Below are 25,499 nucleotides of genomic sequence, written 5' to 3'. Positions count from 1 at the left end.
TAACGTGGTGGAATTCATGTGGTTCAACCTAAAACCTATCGATTGTTCGATTCATGTCATTTTTTTAGATATTTAAAAGTGTCACCAACGCAAACTTGGTTTGCAAGTTCCAATCAACACGGTTAAACTTTAACTTGGAATAGGTTGAATTCAATTGTTTGAATTCTAATTTGTTTTTTTTTTTAATTCAAACTTATCAACTACGGGAGCTCACTAGAGAGGATGAAAGAGATTGAAATCGAATGCGTTGAAGAACAGTACGTTGGTTTCACTGGAAGTTTGTGTACTTCTAGGTACTTTTTGTTCTTAATCAATTTTTTAAGCATAGAAATTGAAGCATTTTATTTCTGTTTTTAACTAGCAATATATTTATTTCTCGGTTTCACCGCACAAGTTTCCCTTTGCAAATATGGCTATTGTACAGCTTTGAGAAGGGATTTAAAGCCTGAAACTGGACTACGCACTAAATACTAAGCTTTAATTGTAGTTTGGTTTTATCTTCTTAGCGAGACAGGGACTTTTCAACGTCCTTCCTAATAATTGGTTTTAAAGTTATATCACAAAGTGTTGGATTTACTTTCATGTTTCATTCAAATGTCACTTCCGTAGCTCCTTCTAACGATTTGAGTGGAGCCTCTCACGAGTTTCTCTGGCCCTTACCAATGGTACTTTTTTGTTTGCTTTTTTAATCTATTTAATGCTAAATTTCCAAACTAGTTGATAACTCTATTGGCATGTATTTTACAGCAGTTTGATATCGCTAAGTAAAGTCTCGAGTAGATGAGAGGGTAAAGAGCTTTCAGGAAGAGGTTAATTTTCGACAGGTTAGCCTAAATATTGATGATATGTTCAGCTCGAGAGCTGACTGTGATTCATTCGTCGACCTTTGCCACCTTTGACCTCTCTCTTTCTCTCTTTCTGGAAGTTTTCTATGTTCGTGCGGTTTACTGATGACAAGCTTCTGTTTTTTTTTGCTTTGACTACTATCTGAGAGCAGAAACGCAAATCCTTCCAACACTGTTGGCAGGGCTTCCAGATTCTGCTGAAACCAGCATTGGAGAACTTTTTTTTGACAGTTCCTGACCGTTGAACATGCGGTTTTCGTTCCCAAAATCTAAGACTGCTTTTAAAGAGGGGGGTAGGGTACTATAAATCGTGTTACCTTAATTGGGGTTATGTTCGTAATACTACAAGTTATTGCTTAAAGGTTTTATCTGTTCTCTGACGTGCAAGAGATCGACACGCTACAAAACTTGGTAGGTTGGTCAATTTTAATCTATCTGGAGTCTCAATTTTCTTACACTTGAAGGACGTCAAAAGAAATGTTAGATTACTCTTCTATTTTTCGAACTGCTGTTCGAGAAACTACTATTGATCATTGACGCTTCTAGATCTTTTCTATGTGCGCTCCTGATTCCTCAGAATTTTCTCAAAGCTTGAAAGCTTAAAGCTTGAAAGCTCAAAGCTTGAAACACAGGGAAACAGACGTAGCACTTAGAGCTATGTTTATTTAAAAATATCGTCACGAAAACGTAATTGCCCAATGCTAAACGTACTGTGTTTGGCCGGGCCACCACTAGATGGCGGCACTGAGCAAACACCAAACAGGTGCAAAAGCGATGCCAGCACCGCGAGTGGTCAATTGACCAACTACTGAATATTTGAATCAACCGTTTAAAAGGTGATCGATGGGAAGCGAGCAAAGTGTGACGTCTGTTTCTCTGTGCTTGAAAGTTCATCTAATTATTTTTTTTTTGTATAGCTCGTGTAGAGATAAAAAAATGAACATCCCTGAAACGAATGTTTTTCATCACACTGAAACAAGTTTGCAGTTCATTCCATCCTATTTTCACACTTTTTTTTGTGTGCGTTTGTGTATCCTGCAATTTATGAGCGGTAATGGCCGCCAAATCATGCTCACTTTCTGGTAGGGATAAGCTGATCTGACGTTTGGCTTGTGTCGTTTGCCAGCAGGTCGATTAGATCGGTCACATCGGTCATAAAACTTATCGATCAGCTCGAGGATCAGCTGTCAAACGACACAAGCCAAACGTCGGATCGGCTTATCCCTACCAGAAAGTGAGCATGATTTAACGGCAATAATTTTTAACTGCAAGTCTGGTAAGTGCAACAAATTTGTACCGTCAAAACGGTGCGCCAAGTTAGCCCAAATGAACAGTCGAAACGAATTTTGCGATCATTTAACGTCAATTGATAGATTGTTGTCGCCTGTCTGACGGTGCAGTTATTGAATTTTGTTCGCTAAGTGAAACGTAAACATGTTGCAGTTATCGAACGTCAACTGTAATTGTAGAGGTGTTCAATGTGACCTTGAATCAATTGTTTTATTTTTTTTTTCAAAATTCTTGAGAACATCAGGAGTGTATATAGAAAAATCTAAAAACGCTGGTATAGTTTAAAAATAATTGTCCTTCAAAGCAGGGGCTGTTGAATCTGACAGACATGATCTGTTTGAACAAATTCGATAATATTTTTCCTTCGCGTGAATTACAAATCTACTTCTGATCCAGGGGGCCTGACACTTTCTTTGCTAACCGGAAAAATCCACATTTATCCGTTGCTAACCGTCGTTAATCGCGTCTAACTGCTGCTCAGTTAGCAGTGGTTGGCGACGGATAGGAATGGATAAATGCGGATTTTCCGGTTAGGAAAGGATATGTCATTCCCCTTTGTCGATTGTTCCAAGGGGAGCGACACTTTCCAGAATGAAACATCTCCCTAAAAATGATCGTTCCAGTTCGATTCTTTGGAAGTATGAAGGCATCAAATTTTGAAAAATTGAGAAAACGAGTTTTGCAAATTATGTCACGTTTCAAAGAAGGATGAAAATAGTGCAATCCATGCAGACAAGCTTTTGAACAAAAAAAAAAAAAGAAAACTGATGGAAGAAAGACATGACAAACATGTTTGGTTTGGAGACAAAGCTTGTCTTGGAGAATTACTTTGTGCGTTGTTTTTTATCCAGTATGGAAGTTTTTTAAAACTTTGACAGCAAAACAAATTCAATTGGATAAAGTAATAAATCTCTTGAAAAATTTGGAAAACTAACCAAGAATCTTTCATTGACATTCCTGCATAGAGGATCAGTGCAAGTTTTGTCAATTTTCAGTAATTTTCAAAGGGAAGGTTCTGTTTCCAAGTCCACCTGAAATAAAACTGCTCAGACGGCTTAACTTTCATAACTGATTCGTTTCCAAACATCAGTTTTTCAAGGGTTCGTGGTCCAATTTGGAGTTCCGAAATTTTGATTCCTTTCGATCCAAGCCACTTTTTAAAGTCAAACAGATTCGAGAACATCTTGAAAACCGTCGTGAAACCAAGGCAAAGCCGTTTAGGTTTTATGGGGGTTCTCAGAACCTTTCCAAAACTGATTGAAGTTGGATTGAACTTCAAATTGTGGTTTTGGAGGAGCTTCTGCCAAAAAAAATATAAAAAAAAACAAGTGTTCAATGAAAACAGGTGACTTTCCAAGATAACTGGAAATTAACTATTAAAACTAATAAAAACATCTCATTTCATTTGAATCATTCTACAACTTACGTCTCTTAACACCATTTTCTTCATGCACATATCCATACCCCAAGCATGCTTGCAATCAATTGGAACACGGTGTGTCTGGTAGAAGAAATTTATAACAAAAAAAATAGGCATCGCCAATTTTTACGTTACGTGAAAGTTGACGCTTCTAGCTTTCATTCAAGCCCAACAATATTCCATCGGGGGAACTTTTTCATACAAAAATTGGGTATGTTTGTTAAGTAGAAATAGGGATTAATTTGGAACCGTTCATTTTGTATGGGGAAAAACAGTATTCTGAAAAAGTTGTTCGAGATCCCTCGGTGGATTTTTTTGAGGGACCGTGCAAATGAAAGCTGAAAGCCTCTATTTTTGAATAGCGAAAAATTTTACGATGCCTATTTTTTTGTTATAAACCTTTCCCATACACACGCCGTGGGAAAATAAGGTTCCTAAATTAAATGGTAAACAGCCTTTTGCTTCGTTTTCGCTTTCTAGGAGAGACTTGTTGTTGTTTTAATACTCTTAAGGATAGGTAGCTCGGAGGTGTAATAGGACTAGATTTCTTTACTTCAATCATTCTTCAGTGTTAGAGCGCTTTTTTTATCTGTTCCTCTACTGTACAAATTGTCAACTTATATGCTTCGCATGTAACCTTGAAGTTTTTTCTCTTTCTTTCTTTCTAGATAATTTTCTCTAACTAACTCATTAAATCGTAGTGTTGTGTGTGTTTCTAATAGGAATCAACTCATGTCTGTTTTATCGACGAACTCTTCTATATGCGCTTATAGCTTTTTTGCGTCCTTTTTTTTACGAAACTATTTAATTTGCGATCTCCGCTTGGTACGCGCTACTCACAGGTCCTATACTTTCGTGCCGACTGTTACAGACCTATGTGGAAATGGTGCTCTACAGTTGTTCGACTTTTCAGGCTGTTTGCTACGGAAAGTGTTTCGCTTGTGATGCCTCTTCTTGGAATCATGTGCAGGGGATTTGACATTCATTGATTTTTATGTCAAGATTCACGTTATTTATGAATTGATAATGTCGTATGAAGTCACCCACCTTTATTACTCTGATGGATGCTAGTTTTGGTCGAAGGTTATGGGCCCAGTAAATGCCTGAACAAAGTGGTCTTTTGGCTGTCCGTTGAACGTCCGTCCGTTCATCAGTGCTTGAAAACTAAAGCGTTTTTCCCGAACGATGTAAAATTTGTTCCTTTTGACCGACGTTCTCCAACCCAAAGCAATAGCTATGCTTTCATTAGCTAACATGCTTCTGAAGTAAGTGAAAGCAAGAGCAAGGAACAAATATTTCTGAGAGTGGGGCACGATAGTTTAGCGGCGTGTGGCTCTCTGAAAATTTCTCTTCAACGGTATATACGGCCATAATATTTTTCATATTTACTCCGATTCGAGCACTGCATTGCATGTATTTCTGGTGTTCGTTTTGAATAGGTCGAATCAACATAGGAATCACAGCAATTTTAGGACCTATTCAAATCGAACGCCAGATTTGTTGTTAATCGATACACTCGTCTATGCAGAATGGTATTCCATTATCGATGTTTTCAATCGCAATCCGAATGATTGATAATTGATCATGACGATGTTGCAGAACGTTACTGAAGAACATTTCAGGGGAATTTCCGGTGGTCTAAGAAGTTTTGAGAAAGATTTTAGGGACGCTTCAAGGCATTTCAAGGATGTTTCAGTTTTTCATGAGTTTTTAGGAGTTTCAGGTCCGTCTTAGGGTGTTTCAGAGAGATTTCAACGGATTTCTGGAGGATATTCAGGAACGGTTCATTGCGTTTCTGGGAGCATTAGATAGATCAAGGGATTGCAGGGCATATTAGCGCGTTTCAGAGAAGCTGGACGGATAATTCAGGGGTTTAAAGGGGCTGCAGGCTCTGAAATTATCAGAACCCTCTCAAAAGCCCTCAAAAATCCTAAAAACCTTCTGGAATTTCCATGAAGCCTTCTTGAAACCATTCGAAACATCTATGTATTTTATATAGTTTCTCTTGAACCTCCTGTCCCTTAGAAACATCTTTAAAACCCTGTGGGGTGGAATTTTCACTAGCTTAGGGCAAGGGCCGGATTTATCAATGTGGGGGCCCAGGGCACAACTTTGTAGGGTCCTTTTTTCAAGAACATAGGTTCCCAAACTTTCAGGTCGCGCGACCCCCTTTTGCCAACTGACGAAGTTTTCGCGACCCCCCCTAGAAATTCCCTCATTTGTTGACTGTTTACAGTAAAATATTTTACTGTACCTCGCGACCCCCTGGATAAATGCCGGCGACCCCCTAGGGGGTCGCGACCCACAGTTTGGGAAACCATGTTCTAGAAAAAATATGCTAAGAATGAACATTATAAATAAGGGAGAAAACTTTTTTTATCTTTATTAACGAGATTTTTAGCCCTAGGCTAGTTTATCTCGGGATCCACGCTTTACTTCCTTTCCGAAGGAAGAACTCACATTTTGCGTGTTTGTCCGGAGTGGGATTCGATCCCAGGTCCTCGGCGTGATAGTCAAGTGTTCTAACCATCACACCATGTCCACTCCACTCGATTGTGTAAGTATGCGAGTGTATCATGACGTGTTTCTTGCCCGTTGCGTGTGCCAACGAACACGATTCGCTAATCGGGGCGCAGTCGTGACCCAACGAGCGAATTCAGACTGTAGTTTCTTGCCGTGTAAAAAAAGAAATCAAGTCAATTGGTTTGAATTTGACTGGGTTATAGCGGAAAAGTACCAAAACACCAGCCACTTCCCCAGTGGCTCGGCACCCTATTATAAAACATGTGGAAGCGGATTACAATTAGCGGACATCATGAAACTATATTACAAAATCCACCAGAGGCACTAGTGTTCCCAAGTAAAATGACAGTTGTTTTTTTCCTAAGATACACTAGATCACCATTTTTTCCACCCATACATAGAACATACATAGAATGAAATCCCATTTAAACTCCGTTCCTAACCATTTACCACTACAGATGCAATGGAAGATCTAACATAGGGCACTACACGAAGTTCTCTCCGTGTCTTTCAATCTTGACGAAATTTTGCAAACAACAAGGCCAAGAATCGCCAACACGTCATACAAAGTCAAAACAGTGCAGTGCCCTATTGGCGATCAAATGTGAGGTTGAGTAACGCAAAATTTTCAACTTTGGAAGCAAAAATAACATATTTCTGGCCAATACATTGCATGAAAGTTAGGAGATTCTGCAATAATTTCACTTTTCTTCCATTTGTAGCATTAGTAATTCAGTCTAGGGTTGGTAATTTACTGTTTTAGAAAAGCGCCACCTGCGCAATTTAGCTTTGCGTTTGATGGTCAATACCTAATGTCGTTTTCGTTTTTGATTCAGTTCCAACCTGGGTTGGAACTGGATCAGATCACAGTTTCAACCCCAACCCGACTTCGGTTTTGCTTGTACTAAAGTTTGTTTGACGTTTTTTGTTTACACATTTTCCGCCGATCCAGTTCCAACCCAGGTTCAAAAACGAATTCGACATAAGAGAACTGCCATTATATTTGGCTAGTGCTCGGTTGCTTTGATATTTGCGGATGTGTTACCATAGACTAATTTCGTGTTACTGAAAATTACAGGCGGTTTGTGTAAATAGTAGTGTGTGTATAGGGCACTGCACTGTTTTGATTGTGTATGGAATTTTGACTTTTCTTGGCCTTGTTGTTTACATAATGGCTGTAAGAGTGAAAGAGAAGGAGAGAATTTCTTGCAGTGCCCTATTAGTCAAACGTCAAACCGCAATCCATTATGGCTGATAGCGTTTCACGTGATTCTACCAATAGATGACAGCGTGTTCTTTTTATATCGGACAATTTTTTCATCCTTTCCCGTTACGTTTGTTTGTCAGTGTTCGAATTGTCCATGTCGTACCAGATCTGTGATATGTGTTGAGCATAATCAGTGTTGCCAGTGTTGTCAGCATCGACTTATTCAAATCGAACGCCAGTACAGTAGACGTTCGCTCGGTGCAAACGGTTTAACTGCAATGCTTTTTAACTGCAAGTCCGCTAAGTGCAACAATTTTGCAGTTATCGCACCGCTATCTGTCAAAAACGAAACTTCAATAGAGTTGCGATGTTTTTCAGTTGCACTACAACTGCATTACGATGTTTTTGAGTGCATTCTGACTGCGTCCAACAGAAATTGACAACTGTTTGACGGCTGTCAGTCGTTGCAGTTAGCGAATTTCATTCGGTAACTGAAACGTAAACATGTTGCACTTATCGAACGTTTACTGTATTGTTAGACGCAACGTAGAGTGCAGTTTTACAGCTCTACAACTTTGTTGCGAATTTTAATTACCAATATCGCATCAAATCTGAGATAATGAGCATTATTTTAATCTGCATGAATAGTTCAGCCAATTATGGTTGAGCCGAGGGTTGTGCCACACCATTAAACAATGGCAGCACCACAGAGAAACAGACGTAACACTTAGAAGAAATTTCATTAAATACATCGTCACGAAAACGTAATCGCCCAATGCTAAACGTACTGTGTTTTGCCGGGCCGCCACTAGATGGCGGTAGTGAGCAAACGTCAAACAGAAGCAAAAACGATACCAGCGCCGCGAGTGGTCGATCGACCTATTACTAAATATTTGAACCAAACATTAAAAAGGTTATCGATGGAAAGCAATGAGAGTGTGACGTCCGTTCCTCTGTGGCAGCACTTTGGAATAGCTCTGAAAATACGCTGCTATTGATCACTCAAGCAATCTTTCCTGCTAACTACTGATTCGTGATCGTACTACTGGCGTGAGCGTATATGGACCATAACATCTCTAGATTGAGTTTAAATAAGGGCGAAAGTAACATGAGAGAGTTCTCTTCATCGACTCTCTCTTCTGCAAATTAAAGTGACAAGATTCTGTTTACTCTATAGGTGAATTTGAATGACCCCCAATTGTAGAGGCGCTAAGTGAGATAAGGTGAAAATCGTTTGTTTACATCAAAAATTCAATTTTTCGTTTTCAAAATTAACTCATATTTTGCCTTGGTGGTTGCTATTTTCCATTGGTAATGGCTTCTGTTATCATCAATCTCGATGCCCACGACGACAGACACCGGATTGACCAGCTAACAAAAAATCCGGAAGATTGCCCGCCGGAGGCGTAGCAAGAGCTCCTCAAATTAATCACATAAGTAAGTACCTACCGGATCTAAGCGCACCTGAAAGAGAATCAGATTTTCTTTTCAAAAAGTGCTCGTTTGTTTCTCTGCGATGCGGAATTCGATATGAAAATGTGAAAAAAGTGCAGTTTGCCTATACTGCGCAATGGCAAATTTTGGCGGAGCCCCTCTTTTCATAGGTTTCTCATTCCTGCCACCAGATGCGGAGGGATCGTTAGCTTCCGTTGGATTTACCTATAGCGACCTTGTTACCGAAATCGTTTACAATGGTTAACCAGCAATCATGCACCAGAAATCCAATCGAAAACATAAATATTGTTAGACTATGCATGTAGTTCTGCCATAAAAAATGTTACTAACGCTCCCGGCTCACAACTCTACCTATTGGGGCGAAGTAAACAATTGCAACTCAATACCCGGAGCGAATCTACGAAATTGTGGAGAACAATAGGATACGGGGACAGCGAAGCGGAGAGGATGAAGGGGCCGTGAGGTGAATCGTGGCAAAAGCGGGACGCTCATGTGCCCAACCGTAGGCTCCGCAGAGCGTCAATCGGATCCCTTCCACGCCGGTGGAAGCCTACGTGATCAAGCAAATACCCCGCCGGACCCATCAGGCATCCGGGGACCTTTTAGGCAGCAGGAAGTCCACGTGCTCAATGCTCAATCATAGGCCAAACGAAACGCTCAGCCAAGCTGCGGAAACCCACGTGCCCATGCTCAGACTAATTCAGGACCAAGGGATCTATGCAGGCAGCAGCCGTCCGCGCGTCCACTTAAGCCATCCGGAACAAGCTGTCCTGAGAAACTCCAACCGTGATCTATCCAGGCCGTGTTCCCAAATCTGTTTCGAATCCAATCACCCAATAACTGTCATCCGGTCATTTAGATCGCGGAACCCGCACGTGTCCAACTCACTATAACCTTTTCCAAGTTCAAGCCGTCGGTTGCGGCCCATCCAGGCCGCGGGCCGTGCTCGGGGCTAAGCCAACTCTACTCCATGTCAGACCAAACCGTCCAACCAATCGCCACTCGGCCCAGCCAGGTCGGGAGTGGTCAACAGATCCAGCCATGGTCCCAGTCAAGACCATTCAAGCCGTTGTCTTCGATTGCCCCAAGTGCTTAGGAATGTTCATAAGTTACTTCAAAAATTCCATCCGGGATTCCTCCAATAAGCGGTCTTTCTATGATTTGTCCAGGAGTTCCTTCCAGAGTTCCTGTGGAGTTCCTTTCAAGATTCCTAAAAATCTCTGGAACGGGTTCCCCATTAGGGATTTTTTAAGGGTATCTCGGAAGGAATTTCTGGAGGAATCACAGAAGGTACTCCTCAAGGGATTCCTTTAGTAACTCCTGCAGAACTTCCGAAAGCTGCCCCAAGAAGAATCCTAGAAGTATTTTCTGAAGCAATTCTAAATAAAACTATTAGAGGAATCTCGGAGTAACCTCCTAATGCATTCCAGAAGGAACTCCTAAAAGAATCTTCGAAAGATTGCCCAAAGTACCCTGGAAGAAGCTCCTTAAGAAATTACTAATGGATTAGGTACCATGAAGAGTTGTGGAAGGAATTCTTGAATGAATCCCGGATTTTTTCATTCCTTTACAATCCCGGAATCGCAGGAAAAACTCCAGGAAGCATCTTTCGGAGCAGCCTACGGAAAGACCTCCACGAGAAATCTGCGGAAGAATGAAGGAATCCTTGGAGGAATTCCTGGACGTACATGAAGGAACTATTGAAAACCCCGGAAGGAAATTCTGGAGGAATCCTTGAAGAAATTCCTGTACAATTCCAAGCAGGAAGTTTTGTAATATTGCTAAAAGTAAGCCATAGAGGAATCCCGGAGGATTTTTTTGTTCCGTTACTAGTAGAATCTGAATTCAGGAGAGAGTGTACCTCGGTGAAAGAAAATAGTGAAGAACTCGAGGTACTTTGAAGAATCATCTTTGCGGAAAACACAACGCAGTAGGCCTGGCCACTTTGACGCTTGTGCCATTTATTTGATATGCTGCAGGCCTCAATATTGACAAGAAACGTCATTGGGCGTAATCTAACCCGATCACTTTCCAGAATGCTTTCTTGTACTGGCTGCGTTTGTATTAGCAAACAGCCTGAAGGAATCCCACAAACAACTCATGGAGGAATCCCTGAAAGTGCTTCTAAAGGAAGTTCTGGAGAAATCCTGGAAAAAATTTAAAGGGAAGAAACCCCGGAAGAAGCTCTCCCGGAAATATCTCGGAAGAAACTTTTAGAGCAACCCTTTTTTAGAGCAAGAGCTTCTGGAGCAATCCTCGGAAGTAACCTCTGATGGAGCAATGGAAGGAATTCCAGGAGAAATCCATGAAAAAATTCTTGACGGTATCCCAGAAAGATTCAAACTCCTTCAGGAATCTCGGAAGGAATCCCATAAGAAAATTGTGGAGGAATCATGGGAGGAATTCTTGAAAAAATCCCGAAAGAAACTAATGGAGAAATCCCAGAATTCCTGGAATGTCTCGGAAAAAATCATTGAGGAATCCTGGAAGAAACTCCTGGAGCAATCTGGGAAGCAGATTATGGAGGAATATCAGATGAATGAAATCATGGAGTAATCCTGGAAGGCATCCCAGAAGGAATTCCCGGAGTAATCCTAAAAGGATCTTCTGGAGGAATCGCCGAAGAAACTCGTTGAGGAATTCTGGAAGCAGTTACTCCCGGAAGGAATTTCTAGAAAAGTCCCAGAAGAAACTCAATGAGGCATCCCGGAAAGACCTAGTGAAAAAACCCCCGAATGAATAGAGGCATTAGACACCTTTTTCAGCCTGACACGAATGCATTCTTAGTGTAAAAAATAATAAATAAAAAAATCCTTCTTCAGCCAGATGTTTTACAGACTGAACATAACTTACACGATTCATGGTGCTTCAGGGGAGTTTCAGGAGATTGTAGGGTTTAGGGAACGTTTGAATGGCTGTCCTGGTTATTTGGGGGGATATCAGGAAATTCCAGGGGGATTCAAGGGGGTCATGGTGGCGCAGCCTCGACGAGGAACTAAAGTAAGTGGACAGAAATTTGATCTGACCACAGGTCATGACGGCCAGGATGGAAATCTTCAATTTCGGCCCTCTGCACCACCATGGGTGCTCAGGACTGAACGTAGAAGTAGTTAGTTCACAGGGTTACAGGGGCATTTCAAAGGGTCTCAGGGACGTTTCAAAAGATCACAGGTCATTGTTAGGGGGCCAGTAGATTTTCAGTGGCGTTTCATGGGATTTAGGAGATTTTCCTTACCAACAAAAGTAGCAGCATAATAAATTAGGGAACAAACGCTTTTGAAAGAAAGCTCTTTTAAACTCCTGTATAGAAAAAATGTTAGTTGGGTGGTTTCAGGGGGTTCCTGGGGGTTCCAATTTCGTTTTAGAAGACCCAAGGAGGATATGGACAGTTTTCAGGGAGCTTCAGAGGGTCACAGGGGGTGTTAAGAGATCTCAGGGGGTTTCAGAACGTTACAAGTGGTCTCAGGGAGTTTCCAGGAGGTCTTGGATTCAATATATTTCCAAAGGCGTTAGAGACGTTTTTGGAGACGTTTCAAAGGGTCTCAGGGGAGTCTAATGTGGTCCCAGAAAGCTTCAGAAGACATTCAGGAGGCTAACAGTGTGTCCCTATAAACTCCCTAAATCACCTTTAGACCGATTTGAAACACCCCTGAAAACACCTTGAAGCCCTATAAAATGCCTCTGAAGCTCGCTGAGTTGCTAAAATAACCTATAATGCCTCCGGAACCTGGTAATTCGCCCTGAATCCACACGAAACCTACCGAAACAACTGAAGCTTCCATGAAAATCCTTTAAAGTATCCCTAAAACCCTCGGCAGCTCTCTGAAACGCTAAAAACCCCTTCTGAAACCCTGCAACTCCTTGAAAGCACCAGAAGAGCCTCTAAAACCCCGTGGAATGTCCTTAAATTGCTCTGTCCCTGCTGCCCCGTATAAACCTTCTCTGAAACTTCCCTGGAATCTGCTTGAAACCCCTTGAAATACCTAAGATAGCCTTATTATTCCTTGATGGGTATTTAAGTCACTGCGATCTGTTGATAGACCTATTGTGACATTTAAACAGCCTTAGGACCCCCGAAGCTCTATGAAACCCCCGAAACCCCCCTCAGAAACCTATTGAAACCCTCCCTGGACACTGTCCACTGCATTTTTTGTTGAGAGTAACCATCGTACTCTAGCTTGCCCCCAACTGGTTCTGCTCCAATAAGCGTAATATTGTTTTGTCCTTACTGACTACACTGTTATTGTTGTGTGCATTCAAAATGCAAATATCAAATGCGGGAGCACCAAATGCGGTAAGATTTTCTAACAAGTAACCCGATGTCAGTGGGAGTTTTCGAATCTTAGGTAGGCGGTGATATTGGCTATGGTTGCTACGTTGCCTTTGGTAACATGTGTTACCGCGTTTGAAGCGCATTTGAGCACCGTTTGCATCTTGAACGCACACAGCAATATGAATCTAATCAAAAACCAATGTCTAAAGTGCGAACACGTTATATCAAATAAAGTAATCCGTTTCTTAAAGTTAATTGTGGTTTTCCGGAAGTTATTTCCTCCTGGCCTATCCGAAACCACTTCAATTTTCTCCATTTTTCGAGTTCTTTTGTATTACAGCACAAACATTGTTATACCAACCCGAGGTTGTCCGTGAGGGACTTTATTTAGGACCCGCTAGTCTTGAAATCTGTCCTTAGCCTACTTGATGAACCCTAAACAACCACAGTCCTTATGGGGATCTTCTAGTTCGCCCATATTCTCTTCAGTTCCCCTTAGATCATCCTGAGAACTCCTATGACCCGTTGTCATATCCAAGAAACAGAACTAGCTGAAAAACAGTTTCTTAAGCTAAAGTTTGTTTAAGAGTCGTTTGTTCCACTTTTGTACTTTGTGTACAGTAAAATGTTTTTTGAGTTACCGTCATTATAACATTTTCTTAAGGGTTGAATAGCGCTCCCATTTTAATGAAGGACAATGCATCAAATCTGCATGAACCGAAATTGCAGTGTACTCGAGAAACTGTTCAAATTTTGTTGTTTTTACATGATATGCCCTCCGCAAATGATCCAAATCGTGTAAAAAAGTCGCGTAGCTTCGAGAAAATCGCGTTAAAACATCATGTAAAAACAGAATTCAGTGTATAGAGGCCGAGCCTACTTCAATTAAAAAGAGCAATTTTCAGGTCTAACTAAACCGTATACCATAGACCTGTGCGCCGACTATATTTTGCTCGGCGGCGGCGTGAGAGCCATTTTTGACCGGCGGCGGCGGCGTCATCGGCGTCACGCCGGTGGCAGCCTTCGGCGGCGGCGGCGGCGGCGTGAATCGGCGTGACCAAAATTTGGCCATAATTTAAACATTGGCAAAGCGAAGAAGTTGTTATTACGCTCTAGAATTTGTAGTCTGAGTCTGAGTCTTAAACTAAAGTTTGCTCAAGAGTTCTTTTTGTTGCACTCCTGTAGAGCTTTGTTTTTTTTTGTTTTCTCAGAATCTTCAGAAGCTATCAAACTTGATAATAAAGTCACACTATTTACACTAAGGAATCCCCGAATGATTTCAGGGAGGAATCTCGGTAGGAATCCTAGGAGGTGCCTGAAAGAAACTCCTGAAGAAATCCATGAAGAAAACTCTGTACCAATCTTTGCAAGAACTGCTGCATGGAGCCCTGGAGAAACTTCTGCAGGAATCTCTGGCGATTAAAGAATCTCTTTTAGAGATCTCTGCAGAAACTTCTGAAGAAATCTCTGATTGCAGCTTTCGAGGAAATCCAGGACGAATCTTCAAAAGAAATTCTAGGAGGACTCCCCAAATGAATTCAAGCAGGAATCCCAAGGGAATTACAGCAGGAATTTCCAAAGGAATCCCAGGAGGAATTCCCGACGGAATTCTAGCGGGGATTTCTAAAGGATTTCGAGAAGAAATCTTCGAAGGATTTCAAGGAGGAATCAACGAAACACATGGAGAAGGAATCTCCTTGGGAATATCTAAAGTAATTCCAGCAGAAATCTCTGAGAGAATACTAGGAGAAATTTCCGAAAGAATTCCATGAGGAATCCTCGAAGGGATTTCAGGAGGAATCTCATAAGGTATTCCCCAGAGGAATTCTAAGACGAATTCCCGGAGGAATTGTTAGCGGAATCCAAGGGGCTAGTCGCTTGGAACATTGTGCCAAGAGGTGCCAAGCACACCGTCTTATACGCTGTGTGGCACACCGAGGCACTCTGAGGCACAATTTTGACACTTGAGTTTGGGTGAAAAAACTAGGCAACCATGTGCATTTGACCTGCAAAATGAAAACAAACAGTTGGTTGTCTTGGTAGTTGCCAAGCAAAATCTGAATCATCAAGCAGTGGCACTTCGGGGCACACTGAGGCACAATTCAATACCCGGTGGCACACTGAAAATAATTGGCGCAAGTAAAGATGTGCTCAGCGACTCCCCCTTGGCGGAATCCCCGGAGGAATTCCGTGAGGGATCCCCGAAGGAATTCTAAGAGGAATCTCCGAAAAAAATCGAAGTGGAATTACCATAGGAATTTCAAGGTGGAATCCCGAAGGAAATCCAGAAGGAATCCCCGACAAAATATCAGGAAAAATCTCCGAAGGAATTTTGGGAAGAATCCTCGAAGGAAGAACTCCTCAAAAGAAACCCCCGAAGGAATTCTAAAAGGAATCTCCGAAATAACTCTAGGGGGAATCCCCGACAGAATTCCAGGAGAAATTCTCGAAAGAATTCTAGGAAGAATCACCGATGGAATTCCAGGGAGAAATCCTGCAGGAATTCTAGGAGGTTCCCAAAGGAATTCCAGCAGGAATCTCCGAAGAAATTGAAGAGAAATCACCACAGGAATTCCATGAGAAAATTTCGAAGGAATTCCAGAAGTAATACCAGAGCAGGAGGAACCCCCGAATGAATTTTAGGAGGAATCCGCGAAAGAAGTCTAGAAAGAATCCCCGAACAAATTACAGGATAAATCCCTGCAGGAATCCCAGAGTTCACCTTCGAAAGAATTCCGGGAGAAATCTCCGAAGGAATTACAACGGGATTCCTCAAAGAGGGTACCCCGAAGGAATTCTAAGACGAATCTCACAAAGGAAGTGGAAGAGGAATCTACAAAAAAAATTAAGACGGAATCCTCGTAGCAACTCTAAGAAGAATTTTGGAATACCAGGAGAAATTCCCAAAGGAATTCTTGGAGAAATCACCGAAGAAATTCAAGAAGGAAATCCCGAAGGAATTGCAGGAGGAGTGATTCCATGAGAATTTTTTGAAAGAATGAAAGGAAGAATCTCCGAAGGAAATCTAAGAGGAATCGCCAAAGGAATTCGAGAAGAAAATCCAGGAGGATTCCACGACGGAATATCAAAAGGAATCCCCCAAAAAATTCCAGAAGGATTTGATGAAGCCAGTCCAGGAGGAATCCCCAAAGAAATTTCCGATTTTTTTAAAGAAATTCGAAAAGAAATAATCAAAGTATTTTTAGGAGGAACCATTGAAAATATCCAGGAGGAATCCTCGTAGGAATTCCAAGAGAAACCCTTGAAATAATTCCAGGAATTCCTGCAGGAATTCCAAGAGGAAACCTTGAAAGAATTTCACAAGAAAGCTCCAAAAAAAAGGAAAAGGAATTTCCGTAGAAATTTCAGGAGAAATCCCCGAGGAAACTCTAGAAGGAATTCCCGAAGGAATTTAAAGAGAAATCTTCAAATTAATTCCAAGAGGAATCCCCGAAGGAAGTCCAGGAGAAATCCCTGAAGGAGGTCCAGTAGCAATATATCCGACGGGATTCCTGGAAGTATTCCCAAAGATATTCTTGGAGAAATCCTCAAAGGAATGAAAGGAGAAATCTCAGGGATCCCAGGGGGAACCCCTGAAGGAATTCTGGGAGGAATCTGCGAAGCATTTCCAAGCAGAATACTCGAAGGATTTTCACGAGGAACTCACATAGGCAATCCAGGAAAAATCTCCGAAGGGATTACAGGAGGAATCCTTGAAGAAATTCTAGGAGAAATCACTGAAGCAATTCCAGAAGAAAATCCCAAAGGAATTCCAGAAGGACTCCTAAATGAATTCCATGAGGAATCACTGAAGCAAATCCAAAAGAAATCCCCAAAGGAGAAACCCACGTTAGACTATCAGGAGAAAGCCTCGAAAGAATTTCATGAGGAATCCACGAAGGATGTCTAGGAAGAATACCAGAAGGAATTCCAAAAGGAATCCCAAAAGGAATTCCAGGAGACATTCCAGAATGAATTCTAGGAGGAATCTCCGAAAGAAATCCAAAAGAAATCCCTAAATGAAGTGTAGGAGAAATCCCTGGAAGAATTCCATGATAGATTGCTCATGGTGGAATTCTAAGAGGAACCGCCAAAGAAATTTGACGGAATATTAGAAGGAATCCCCGAAAGAATTTCAGGAGGAAATCTCGATGGAAGTCTAGGAGGAAACCCTGAAAGAAAATCTAGGAAGAATCTCCGGAGGAAGTCCAAGAGGAATCCCCAAAAGAATTCCAGGAGGAATCCTCAAAGGAAGTCCAGGTGAACCCCTGAAGGAAGTCTAGGAGGAATCCCCGACGAAATTACAGAAGATATCTCTGCAGGGATTCCAGGGGAATGCTCGAAGGAATTCCGGCAGGAATATCCACAGGATTTCCAGGCGCAATCCTCGAAGAATTTTCAGCGGATCTTTCCGAGTAGGGGAAAGGACTTACAGAAGATAACCCTTGAGGAATTCTTGTAGAAACTCCAAGAAAAATCCCTCAAGAATTTCCTAGAGATATGCCTGATTATAATCCTAAGGGAACTATTGAAGGAACTCCTACAACATTCCCTGAAGGAACTCCTGTAGGAATTCATGAATGAGCTTCTGGAGAAATCTCTGATGTAACTACTGAAAGCATCCGTGAGTCTTCCTCAAAAGATCTCAATCTCAATCTACAATCTGAAAGAACCGGAGCGATCCCTGGAAGAACTTCTGGAAGAACTCCTAAAGGAACTTCTCGAACAATCCCCCAAGGGTATCCTGAAGAAATTTTGGAAGGAACTCTTATATAGAAATCGCTGAATAAACTTCTGAGGTAATCCCTGAGTTCTCCTGGTGGTATCCTTGGATCTTCGTATAAAATTCTGTGAAGGAACTTCTGTAATGATTTCAGAAGGAACTTGGGAGACCCTTTAGTGAACTCCTGGAGAGGTCACCGCAATCCTGGAGCAATCCTTGAAGAACTTCTGAAAGAATCTATGCAAATTTTTCTTGAGGCATCCCGAAGTGATTCCAAGAGGAATCCCCGAAGGAATTTCAGGAGGGATTCTTGAACAAATTCCAGGAATTTCTGATGGATCTCCTGGAGGAATCTCTAAGGAAACTCCTATACTAGATCCTAGAGAAACTCCTGTAGAAATTCCTTAAGGAACTTCTGAAGGAATCCATGAAGGAACTCTCAGACTACTCTCTGAAGGACCCCCTATGAGAATTCCTGAAGGATCTTCTGGATGAATCTCTGATGTATCTCTAGTAGGCATCTCTGAATTCTCTTGAAATAATTTTTGAAGATACTCCTGTCGAGATCTTCCTGAGAGATCTTGTGGAAAAAAAATCATCTGAAAACTGTGGTGAAGGTAGTGAATAAATAAAAGGGAATAACAGAAAAAAAAAAAGTTAATGAAAATAAAAATTATTATAATAATAATCGACACATGAAAACGAGAGCGCCTAATACTATTCCATGACAGGAATGCAACATGTCAAATGCGACGTCGAGGAGGAGAGGAAACGACGCAACATAATATAAAAGTGACACATCGTGAACGAGCAGTCAGTTGATCGACGATTGCAGAGCGGAGCAGTAACCCGTAGTGGTAGCAGCAGCTGGGCCGAGGCTTCTTTGGAGTGCTAATTCCGCAGCTGGTCAAAAGTGAGGTTTTGGGAGTTTTCCTCGCTCAGACCAGCTAAAGAAACAGCACAACAGAAGCGCCCACACAACTACATCCCGCTCCACCGGCTAGTAAGCGGGTGGAACCGCTTTCTACCAGTTGGAGCGTCGAGCCTTCATTATTTTGGCAAAAAACAACGCCAACGGAAGATGCCGGAAGCTGGTCACGACATGGCACAGCCGGTAAAGCTGAACCAGTACAAGTAAGATGCGGTAAAAAAAATAGAGATGATCCTAAAACAGACTCACAGACTCCGGTGGAAATAGACGGAGTTCTGAAAAAATAAGTCAAGGCACTCCGGTGGAAATAGACGGAGTAGCAAAAAAAAAAAAAAAAATATGACGCAAAATGAATGTTTAAACAGTCTCCGGTGGAAATAGACGGACTTCTGGATTGACACTCCGGTGGAGATAGACGGAGTTGCGAAAAAAAAAATATATGAGAAGAAAAAAAAATGCAAAATTCAAAATGAAAAACAACGCAAAAAATTTAGTGTAAAAAAAAGTGAGTTTAAGAATTTCAAGATCAAAACGGTTTGGAAAGTCAGCTGGAGAAAAAGTTCTGGAATAATGAAATCATGTGTTTGTGTGACTGCGACAATTACGTGTGATTGGTAGTTGCCATCGGTTGACATTGCATTCGCACCAGGCAAAAATATGGAAAGTAGTGGTAAAGTTCCGCCTCAAATTTGCTATGGCAGTTCCCAGACGACAAGTTCGAAAAAAAGTGTAACACCGGTGACGCCTTCCGTGTAAATCAAATGGAGCTGTACTTCCACTTTGGGAACAGCAAACTTAGCTTAAGAAACATGTCGAGGCAAACAAAAGAGTAGTTTATTTTGATCAAATAGCTCAAAGCTATTCAAAGAGGATAACGCTACCCAGGTGTCAATGTAGACATATCTTATTTAACAACGCATATGTCATTCAATTGCCCGATGGTGTTTGATAATTTTTCAGATTTTAGGAAATCTGATGCTGAAAGCCAGATTTGGAAAACGGATCGAAATGTATCAAACAATGAAGAGGATTTCTTTGTGAATGTTTTGCATTTGGTGAAATTTTTATGTTATGACTAGCAGTTCCGACAATCGTCGTACTGCCGCCTGCCTAGGTTGCTTTGAGCTCTGTGGAGATTGCAATCATGTTTCTCGGACAAACACGCTTCAGCCCTGCGCGAATCCACTGTAAAAAAAATATGATAGGTTCACCAAATATTCAAATCTAGATGTGTCACACCCTTGAAGCAGAGTTTTTTTTGTGAAGATTGAGTTTGATGCAACATCTTGGCAATATCGTCTCTATGAGGATGCCATACACCTGGGTGGCCAGGTGTTACTCAAAATGTATTATTGTTATCGTCAGCAAGCCAGAGAAGTTGCTTGCCGTGCTATGAAGTAAGAAAATATGTTTTCATTATACATGCCAACGCTTTTAAATACGTTGATATGTTGGAATGCTTACATAACGTACCTTGAGATTTTAGGCAATAACGAAATGGCAAGTTTGATACAACTTTCACGTGAAACGCAACGACCTTTCTACATATTTTTCTTCGTTAGCTATTTTGAGCGGTCATCTATTCTGAAACTTTCTGGCTTTTGTAATTTTATTTATGCTAGTTTTAATACTTAATAACTGCTCCAAGAATAATGATCACTGTGGAAGTTATTGGAAAACTTGATGATCGTGGATTGACACAGCATAAATGATGCGACTATTTGGGTGTTGTTAAATGATATAATAATGTATGCAGTAAGTACTTGCCAATACCATTTGATCAGAAATCCAAATAAAAGCTACGTGGAAAATCCCTGAATAATTGAAAACGTTTAACGTCTCACAAAGTTTGACATTTGGTAAAATTTGAGTTTATCGAATACGAAATCGATGGCTATGGATTTTGACAATAATTAGCTACAGTTTTTTTTTTCTTGGTGGTGTGAATTGATTCATTTTCAATGTTTTTCGCCGAAATATGTGAATAAAACTAAGTTCATGACTTGTCTATAACAACGAATAAGAACTTCGATACACACGATACTTCGACTGGGCGCTAATAAACAACTAGCAAAGCATTCGTAAAAAAAAAATCAACCAATTTTTTATTCTTTGATGTATATTTTCATTTTACTTTCAATATGGGAAGAGGGACAAACGATTAGTTGAATATACCAAACCATAAAACAGACAATGTGAATTTGAAATTTGATTTGCTGGTTTACGCTGATGGCAAGAAATGTATTGGCCTATCTCGATGCATTTAAACTTCTGGTAAGGAATCGCGTAAGAAATGTGGAAACCTTGCTTTTTTTACATCAGTACGGAGCTGAGAAGAATCACTAAATCAAGTAAAGCTTTCATGCAAAATGTTTTGACCATTCCGAAAGAAAACCACACTGATTGGAGATTATTTGAGCGATTCCGTTTAGCTTAACAATAATTGAAATAAACTCATCATTGTTAAATTAACCTCAAACGAAAGTCGATTTGTTTTTCTTATTTGTTAGCCTATATTTTGAACATGCCATTATCAGATGACGCCCACGAATAACAAATTCACTAGCGAGATGGGTCGAGTTCACCATACAGGAAAAGATAAAAACTATCCCAATTTGATTCGTTTCATGTTTAAGTTTTATCAAGTGTAATTATTATTAACCCTCGAGCAGTCGCGTCTTCTACCACCTACAGTGACACCACGCTCACGCTGTGTACCACAAGCGGCATTTTTTATAGTTCGTGTATTACGCGGAAATTAAAATAAAATGGATTTTGATGCGGAATTAATGCGCAAAGGGCTATCGGCGCATAGCAGAGAATAGATCTCAGGTGAAGATGGCTCTGTTGGGTAATGACTGAACGTTTTTGTGGCCGTTTATGGAACAGGACACCATTAGATCTCAACAAGATCATATGCTTTAATATTTTCTTAATACTTGTTCCAGTAAGATGCGTCAGGGTTTTACTACCTACCTTTTCAAGTATGGAAATTGGAGAATTCAAGAGAACCCGCCGACTCGACTTCTCAATAGGATACAATAGAGCATCCGTCTCAGAACAACTGGGCATCCCGAGCAAAGACTGATAACAAATAGGAAACTAACTATGATGTTGTGATATTGCAAATTTTGATAACTCAGGTTGCTGTCGTTTTGGTTGTTTTAACAATTAAAACATCAAAAATAAGAGCAGAATAATGAATTGAAAAGCATTCCTGCTATCGATGATAGCAAATTGATGACTGATTTTGTTATCAGTGTAAGAAAATTGAAATATCTCGCTTTTTGTACTTAGCATAAACGTGGTGCCAGCGGCGTCATGGTCGCGATTTCTTCCGCAGTCAAGTTTGCAGATTGTGAACAATCCTCGGTACCCAAGTTCGCAGTTTATGGTTAGTCTAACACACTAAATATAATTCGCACAAAAGTCAATTTCCATAAAAAAATACATAAAATTTAATGGTTTTCTTTGATACATCAAAGTCTTGAAATTAGTCTAGTGCTGACGCTGGTGGCCAACCATGCGAGTTACGGAAGGTTAATTGGACATGGGTATCCATGATGTTGTGAAGGGAAATATCCTTTCGTACGTACGTGCGTTTGAATTTTCTATGAACCTTTTTTTTCTTGCAACGCGTAATACTCAGTACACGACGTGACCACTAAGGTGTTATTATAATCAGCCAAACAAGCAACCTCGCAAGTAAGGAATATGAAAGATTTTCAAACCAAGGTGTCATAAAAATGAAATTTTGAAAATGATTAATTATTTAACTTTTCTCATTTATTGATTTTTACCAAGATTTTTTACAGAGTTATTACAGCTCACACGTTATTGCGTATTGTTGGGCACTATATTATTTATTGAGCAACACATTATGACAACTAATCATTTTTCACAGTTTCTAAGCATCAGGTTGTTTGAATTAAAAATAGGCATGGGTTTAAATTAACTTGACATTGCTACTAATAATACAACAATTTATCGAAATAAATTATGATGAACTGATTTACCGGAGAATAATAAATTTACTTTTAAATTTTAAACAGAAAAATGGTAGACCGAATGATATCCTTCAGATTGAAATGTAATAAAATAAAGGACAGATGAGAAATAATTATTAGACTTGATCACTTATGTGGTGTATGTGAAATATAAAGAAATTTACAGTCATGTTTTTTTACGCCCGCGTAAATGAAAACTCCATACAAAAAAAATCATCGTCTTATTTTTGCATGATTCGTCGAGAAATAGTGAGACTTTTTTTACGCGGTTTTTGTTTAATTTTGAACTGAGTTTTTTTACGTGTGTATTTCATGCAATATTGGAAAACATTTTGCAAACTGTAATTTCGATGTGATGTGAGTAGGAAGTCAGTCCTAAATATAGGTAATAAACAAATTCAGGTTAATATCAATGCCGATATGGTTCACAAATTTTAGTGATTTTGTGAATGGTATTGAGTTTAATTTTAAATTAATAAGAATTGGAAATTGAAGATCGTCTGCATTCTGCTTTGTCTTGTTATATTTGACGCTGTCTAATTAAAAGAATAAATAAAGTTGCATACAAACGAAATGAATACAGTTTGAAAACAATTGTGGCACTAACTGTATGTATTATTGGAATTTTATTTTTATATTATTATTATTATTATTATTATAACAAATCAAAATAAAATAATAAAAAGGAAATGAACCTGATTTTATGAGAGTGTAGAGGTGAGGGGAAATGTGGTGAAGGTAGTGAATAAATAAAAGGGAATAACAGAAAAAAAAAAGTTAATGAAAATAAAAATTATTATAATAATAATCGACACATGAAAACGAGAGCGCCTAATACTATTCCATGACAGGAATGCAACATGTCAAATGCGACGTCGAGGAGGAGAGGAAACGACGCAACATAATATAAAAGTGACACATCGTGAACGAGCAGTCAGTTGATCGACGATTGCAGAGCGGAGCAGTAACCCGTAGTGGTAGCAGCAGCTGGGCCGAGGCTTCTTTGGAGTGCTAATTCCGCAGCTGGTCAAAAGTGAGGTTTTGGGAGTTTTCCTCGCTCAGACCAGCTAAAGAAACAGCACAACAGAAGCGCCCACACAACTACATCCCGCTCCACCGGCTAGTAAGCGGGTGGAACCGCTTTCTACCAGTTGGAGCGTCGAGCCTTCATTATTTTGGCAAAAAACAACGCCAACGGAAGATGCCGGAAGCTGGTCACGACAAAAACATCCCTGAAGATTTTTCTGAAGGAATCCCAGGCTGATCTTTAAGAGGCATCCTGAAAGATTATCTGAATAAACTTCTGCGGAGATGTGAATGTGTGTTCTAAGAGTTGAGAAATCAACTATTTTAATCAAACTCTTATGACAGTGATAGTGAGATTTGATCTCAACTTTATATAAACTTAATTTTGTTCGTGCACTGATCACCGGCGCGAAAAATGAAAATCGGCGGCGTGACAAACAGCGGCGTATGGCGCGCCGCCGATACCTCGGTCGGCGTCGGCGTGGGACAAAAAGTGTCGGCGGCGGCGGCGTGGCGCGGCGGCGCACAGGTCTAATACCAACCACACAATCCCATGTTCAATTTTCGCACTGATTTGCACTTACACGAAACACAACACAACATGACAAATAAACCGGCTCATAAATTTTCCCCAAACCGATTCCAAGAAAGAGGCAATCATTGCTCCAATCACATCCGATTCGCACACAGGTTGGACAAATTCCCTCTGGGGAGGGTGAGAGAGAGAATGGTACCTGCTACAGCTCAACAGTGCGGTGAAAGAGTAAAAGGCGGGGGTGAACCGAGTCGAGCACGCCAGAGTCGGACGAACGAACCCGTCTGTGTCTATCGGTGACCGCCGTCAGCAGAAATCCACCGACTAATCCACCGAAACGCACCGTCATCGCTGTAGGCGAGCTCACCACCTCCAGGGAGATCCGCGCTGCCGTATTCGTGCTGCTGTGATGACCGCAAGACACGCAGTCGTACGAACTCCACCAGGCTCCACCACGTCGTCGTCGTCGTCGTTGTGCCACTTATGCTGCTAGTTGTAGTGCTGTTGGCGGTGCTGGTGCTGCCGGAAGAAGCGTCCACGCCGGAACCGGCAGCACATGTCCTAGGAGGAGCGGTCGTGGTGGTGTTGAAGTAGGCCAGGTAGACGGCAGCGGCTGATGAGGAGTTGCGGCAGGAGCCGAGACCAGCTGCGGCATCCCGCGGGACGGAGTATTCGGCGCCAGCTGGTCATAGCTCCAGGTGGGATCCGTTGAAGGCGTCTATGTTCAGCGATGACGTCAGGTTGGACCGGCTACATTCCGCGTTTTGCATCCACTCGATGTCCCGGACGGTTGCCTACAGGGATGGGCGGGATAAGAGAGAAGGAGAAAGAGGCATCATTAACTGCGGCTAAACGGGAAAATTTACGACTTGGTATTATCACAGCCACGTGGAACCGAAACGGTGCGGTGGTGGTGGAGGCGGAGATGGAGGCAAGGAGGCACTTTTTTAATCATGACAAATGGACTAGAAAATGGGGAGTCCTATTCCATCGTTATTAATGAGTTATGGCGTTGCGTTGGTTGTTAACAAATAAGGTGTGACGTGGCTCAAGGACATCCCGGCCTGGGCTGGCAACAAAAAAGAAACACCGGAATGCCGGTCTTTTAGAACTACCTGCTATATACAGTTATTTCAAACTGTAGGCATTTGTGATAGCGATCATCATATCGCCCCCTTAATGCTAGAACTAGGTAACTCGTTTTTGGAAGTACGGACAAAAATGGCTGGCAAAACTAATCCTGGTATAAAACAAACACTTTGTT

The 25,499-nt window shown here is 41.1% G+C and overlaps 1 protein-coding gene across 4 annotated transcripts in view; it reads right to left on the bottom strand.

Moving 5' to 3' along the window:
* Positions 1-4,067: 4,067 nt before the first annotated feature.
* The window catches only part of LOC109433660 (progestin and adipoQ receptor family member 4), a 151,573-nt gene continuing 130,141 nt past the window's right edge, over positions 4,068-25,499 (bottom strand). For all 4 annotated transcript variants that reach the window (XM_029877979.2, XM_062844196.1, XM_062844198.1 and 1 more), the window contains exon 7: positions 4,068-25,029. In XM_029877979.2, coding sequence (XP_029733839.1) covers positions 24,922-25,029 — 108 coding nt within the window. In that variant the 3' untranslated portion in view covers positions 4,068-24,921. The remainder of the gene's footprint in view (positions 25,030-25,499) is intronic.

This window comes from Aedes albopictus, chromosome 1, assembly GCF_035046485.1.
Source record: "Aedes albopictus strain Foshan chromosome 1, AalbF5, whole genome shotgun sequence".
Classification (NCBI taxonomy): Eukaryota; Metazoa; Arthropoda; class Insecta; order Diptera; family Culicidae; genus Aedes; species Aedes albopictus.
The sequence above is the reverse complement of the archived record's forward strand: the minus strand, read 5'-3'. Positions and strand labels throughout refer to the sequence as shown.